The sequence below is a fragment of the Eimeria tenella genome, genomic scaffold (assembly GCF_000499545.2).
Source record: "Eimeria tenella Houghton genomic scaffold, Eth_scaff115, whole genome shotgun sequence".
NCBI lineage: Eukaryota > Apicomplexa > Conoidasida > Eucoccidiorida > Eimeriidae > Eimeria > Eimeria tenella.
The window spans coordinates 2501-7406 of NW_013541479.1; the positions used below are offsets into that span (position 1 = coordinate 2501).

General features: G+C 49.5%; 1 protein-coding gene across 1 annotated transcript in view; it reads right to left on the reverse strand.

The window, feature by feature from the left end:
- The window catches only part of ETH_00002055 (uncharacterized protein), a gene marked incomplete at both ends in the record, with an annotated part of 5474 nt that extends 2100 nt beyond the window's left edge, over positions 1 to 3374 (reverse strand). The window contains 8 exons of the mRNA XM_013372961.1: positions 1 to 8; positions 851 to 920; positions 1478 to 1697; positions 1826 to 2032; positions 2206 to 2286; positions 2564 to 2643; positions 2827 to 2917; positions 3153 to 3374. The exon at positions 1 to 8 is cut by the window's left edge and continues 123 nt beyond it. Of these exons, the coding sequence (XP_013228415.1) occupies positions 1 to 8; positions 851 to 920; positions 1478 to 1697; positions 1826 to 2032; positions 2206 to 2286; positions 2564 to 2643; positions 2827 to 2917; positions 3153 to 3374 (979 nt within the window). The remainder of the gene's footprint in view (positions 9 to 850; positions 921 to 1477; positions 1698 to 1825; positions 2033 to 2205; positions 2287 to 2563; positions 2644 to 2826; positions 2918 to 3152) is intronic.
- Between the last annotated feature and the right edge of the window lie 1532 nt (positions 3375 to 4906).

Below are 4906 nucleotides of genomic sequence, written 5' to 3' on the forward strand. Positions count from 1 at the left end.
CGCAGCTGCTGCCGGGGAAAAAAAGGCAAAGTGGCGCAAATGAAGCGCAATTTGGCGCAAATAAATGCAAATGGATTCGAAAAGGAGAAAGAGGGTGGCAGCAGATGCAGACAGACGCAAAAGCGGCTCCGAAACGCGCGAAACTGGCCGAGTTCCGAAAAAAACGGGAAGGTCCACGCGGTAGCAGCTGCTGCTGCAGCAGCAGCGCGTCCCAAGTGCAAGGCAGCAGCGGCAAACGCGAAGGACGCAGCAGCAGCAGCAAGTCCCAAGTGGCAGCAGCAGGGCAAGTGCGGAATGGGCAGCAACACCAGCAAGCGCCAAATGCGCAGCAGCAGCAAGTGCCAAGTGCGCAGCAGCAGCAGCAAATGCGAAGTACGCCACAGCAGCAGCAAATGCGTAGCAGCACCAGCAGCAGCAAATGCGTAGCAGCACCAGCAAATGCGAAATAGCAGCAGCAGCAAGTGCGAAGCACGCCGCAGCAGCAGCAAACGCGAAATGTGCAGCGGCAGCAGCAAGTGCCAAGTGCGCAGCAGCAGCAGCAAATGCGAAATACGCCACACGAGCAGCAGCAAACGCGAAGTAGGCAGCAGCAGCAGCAAATGCGAAATAGACCGCCGCAACAGCAAGTGCGAAGTGGGCAGCAGCAGCAGCAAGTGCGAAATACGCAGCAGCAGCAGCAAATGCGAAGTACGCAGCAGCAGCAGCACATGCAAAATACATCGCAGCAGCAGCAAATGAAAAGTACGCCACAGCAGCAGCAAAAAAAGAGGAATTTGCAGCAGCAGTCCGCAACAGCAGCAGCAGCGACTCTGGCTCTGGTGCAGCAGCAAAGATTTTCAGTTTTGCTCACCTTGGAACGAATTCGCTGTAGAGGCAAAACGCCCTGTAAAGCAAGCTGTCTTGTTCGCCTCTGAGAGCCGCTGAAATTCAGAAAAATGTTTTGCAAAAGTCCAAAAAGTGAAAAAAGAATTCAAAAAGATTAAAGTATTCAAAATGACCGCAAAAAGAGTTTAAAATATTCAAAAAGTCCGCAGAAAATGCAAGTGAAAAGCTTTTCTGAAATGCAATTGTGAAACGCGAAAGCTGGAAAACAGGAAAGCTGCCGAGACACCTAACGAACCCGCGGGAAAGCTGCAGCTTTCCGCCTTTTTCTGCACGCCAAAAGTTGTTTTTTGCATTTATTTAAATACATAAATGCAAATAAATGCAAGTGAATGCAAATTAATTAATTATTTTCGGAAGTTGTTTCGTTTGGGACGCAGAACAACAGCTGGGGCGCAGACAGGCGGCGCCAAGTTGAACGAGTGGAAAGCTGGAGGTTGCGTGCAGATTGTGGAGTTAAAAATTAAAAAACTTGAAAATAAAATTAAAAACTTTAAAATAAAATCAAAATGAATTCAAAATAAAACCAAAGGGAATCTAATTGTGCAGCAAAAGGGGAAAAGAGCCGCTGGACTCTGCAGCAGCTGCTTCTCACTCAGGACTGCGGGGGGCTCTTGAGTGTCGATTTCGTCGAGGGGACTTTCTCCGGAGAAAGATGTTTGCGTTTCTGCGTCGGAGAAGGTTTTAGGAGGAGTCAGTTTTGCTGCTGCTGCTGCTGCTTCCTCTTCTTCTTTCCTTCGCCTTTCTGCTTCTTCTCTTTCCGCCCTTTCTTCTTCCTCCCGCAGCCGCCGCTGCGCTTCCGCCTCCTCCTTGTCCTGCGCATGCATGCATGCATGCAGACCCACTTGGTCTCCTCCAAACTCACTGCAGCAGCAGCAGCAGCAGCAGCAGCAGCAGCAACAGCGGCAGCAGCAGCACAGCAGCAGCAGCAGCAGGAGCTGACCAGGTTGACTTGGACGGCGACGTGGAGGCTTTCGATGTGGACTTGTTCGCCGACCTCTCGGGTCTCCGGCGCTGCTTCTGTTGCTGCTTCCTGCGTCTGCTGCTGCTGCTGCACCTGCTGGTCCTGCAGCAGCGGCTCGCAGTCTGCTGCAGCATCTTTGACTTCGACAACTGCGTTGCACTCCTTCTCTGCGCACTCGGGGTTGACCTGCGGGGCGCAGCAGCTTCATTTCGAAACTTGAAATCCGCAAAAAACGCCAAGTCCGGGGCCAAATTGGACCATTTTTGCATTAAAAAGACTCCATTTTATCATTTGAGATATTTAAAACGATTTAAAATACTTTTAATTCAAAAAAGTCAAAAAATTTGCATGCAAATCACCTGAATGCCGCAGTGTACAAGCTTGTGCCGCCGGTCCCGCCGCGGCGCCGTCTGCAGCAAATGCGCCACTAACGCGTTCACCTGAACAAAATAAAAAAGAATTTAAATTAAATTTGAAATTTAAAATTAAATTTAAATTTGAAATTAAAATTAAAATTAAAATTAAAATTGCATTTAAAATCAGAAGCTGGGCTTGAGCTGCTGCGCGCTGGTCACCGGAAACGCGTACAGGAATGGAACAAAAGGATTGAAATTGGATTTCCTTTTGAATTTCTTTTTTTAATTTAATTTCAATTAAATTAAATTAATTAATTAATTAATTAATTTAATTCAATTTAATTTAATTCAAAAGACTCACTGCGTCTTGTTCGGGCAAGTTAGCTTTGCGGAACTTGAGGCGCGCCATCAGGTGTATCACCTGCAGAAACGAGTCGTACTCTGTGGAGGGCGCAGAGCAGAAATGAGGAAAAAAAGGTGCATTTGAATTAAAAAAAAGCAAAAAATAGGATAATTTTGCAAAATAAATTCATTTAAAAGGTAAAATTAAAGTTTTATCCGCGAAAAAACGGCGGATCGCGCTCCCCGGGGCCCCGAAACTTGAACTTGAACTGCGGCGCTCACCCAGACACCGCTCGCCCTTCGCCACGGACTTGAAAATGTGCTGCAGAGGGTCTGGGTCTTTATGAACTGGAAACAGTTTGTTTTCGAGGCACTGCAGCAAAGCAGCAGCAGCAGCAAGAGGCACTGCAGCAGGTCAGCAGCAGCAGCAGCGGCGCTGCAGCGCGTCCGCAGCACCAACAGCAGCAACGCGCAAAAGCTGCAATCTGCAGCGCAGCAGCGCGCGCTGCTGCAGCGCTGCATGCAGCCTTCTCCTGGCTCTTTAATTCTGTGGATTCGTTTGGCTTCCCTAGCTGCTGCTGCTGCTGCTGCTGCTGCAGCAAACTGACCATCTTGATGAAGTGGGACTCCGTCATGAATCCGTTGTAGGCGTAGAAGTCGAAGACCTGCTGCAGCGGGCGGTCTAAAGAAGAAGCCATATAGAAAATGACTCCGCCGTCTGGCTGGGTCTTCAAGTAGATCTGGTTCGCGGGAGCCTCGGGTTCCGCGAAGGAAACGTGCACCCGCGGGGACCTGGGGGGTCCCGAGTTAATTAAAATGGAATGCGGCATTGCAGCAGCTTTTTTTGAGCCCAAGATCGCAAAAAAGTGACCGAATCTGCGCTTTCGGCGGAGCGGGAGGCAGCGCGCGGCGAGCTGTCTGTACACCCGGAGGCCCGCAGGTATCGGGGGCTCAATTCGCGCTTCCGCAGCCTCAAAGCATTTCTTCTGCGACTTAGTGGCAATAAAAAACAAATTAAATCCTTCGAGAAGGGTATTTCACGGAAGAATGCAAAAGCGCCGCCGAAGGTGCCCGCAGTGTGCAGACCATTGGCTTTCAGCAGCGGGGCCTCACGCACAGCAGCTCCAGCCCTCCACCGCAGCCAAAGACCCCTTCTTTAAATGAAATTTGCAAAACAAAATGCATTTGTAGTTTAAATTGAAAGAGAGAAGAGCTTTTCGAAGAAGATCCGCGGGAAGCTGCATAGGCAGCTGCTGCTGCTGTGCGGCGGTCCAACGGTCTGCTGCAGCAGCAGCTCTCGCGCAGCCCGCAGCGCCCACAACTTTGAATTTCCTTTTCAAAATATAAATTCTTTTAATTAAATTCAAATTAAAAGAAAATAAAATCAAAAAAAGAAATTCTCTCTCACTTCCCCGCACGCAGCCGCCGCGGTGTCTGGCCGCATGCTGCGGCGACGCCGACGCGCGCTGGCTGGCTGCGCTCAAACCCTAAACCCTAAACCCTAAACCGCCGAGACACGTTTATGAAATGAAAAGCACTGTGCTGCTGTAAGAGGTTTACTTTGCTATTTGCTGAACATTTAAACAATTAAAATTAAGAGATGCATGCAGGTGAGTGCATGCAAAGAGCTGCATGCAAGGACTTTAAAAGGATTTAAATTGCATTTAAAACGCAACAATGTAATCACGAACTCTCTAGGTTTATTCACATTTGCTGCATGCAGCAGCAGCAGCAGCAGTGCACTGCAGCAAAAGAATCCAAACCCTCTGCATGCTGCCCCTTTTGGCCCCTCCTTGGGTTTCAGGTGTACGTACACCCCGCGATAAGCAAAAGAATAAATGACAAGTTAAAAACAAACCGAGCGATCGTCGAAAAAAATTAAGAAGCATCAACTAACCAAGTGCAGCAGCAGCAGCAGCAGCTGCTGCTGCTGCTGCTGCTGCTGCTGGTGCTGGTACTGCGTCTACCGTGGGTGCTGCTTCTGCAGCAGCAAAGACGCAGCAGCAGCTGCTGCGCTTGCTACTGGTGATGCTACCGCAGCAGCAAAGACGCAGCAGCAGCAGCGGCTGCTGCTGCTGCACGTGCTGTTGGTGCTGCTTCTGCAACGGCCAAGACGCAGCAGCGACTGCTGCTGCTGCTACACCTGCTGCTGGTGCTGCTTCTGCAGCAGCTAAGGCGCAGCAGCAGCAGCTGCTGCTGCTGCTGTTCCCGGCCTCAGAAGCCTCCGGGCGCCAATTAAATGAGAGATTCTTTCGGCGCTTCAAATTAAACATATTTAATTCAATTTATTTTTATTATTATTTATTTATTTAATTAAATGCTTCAAGAGACAATCTGCTGCTGCTGCTGCTGCTGCTGCTGC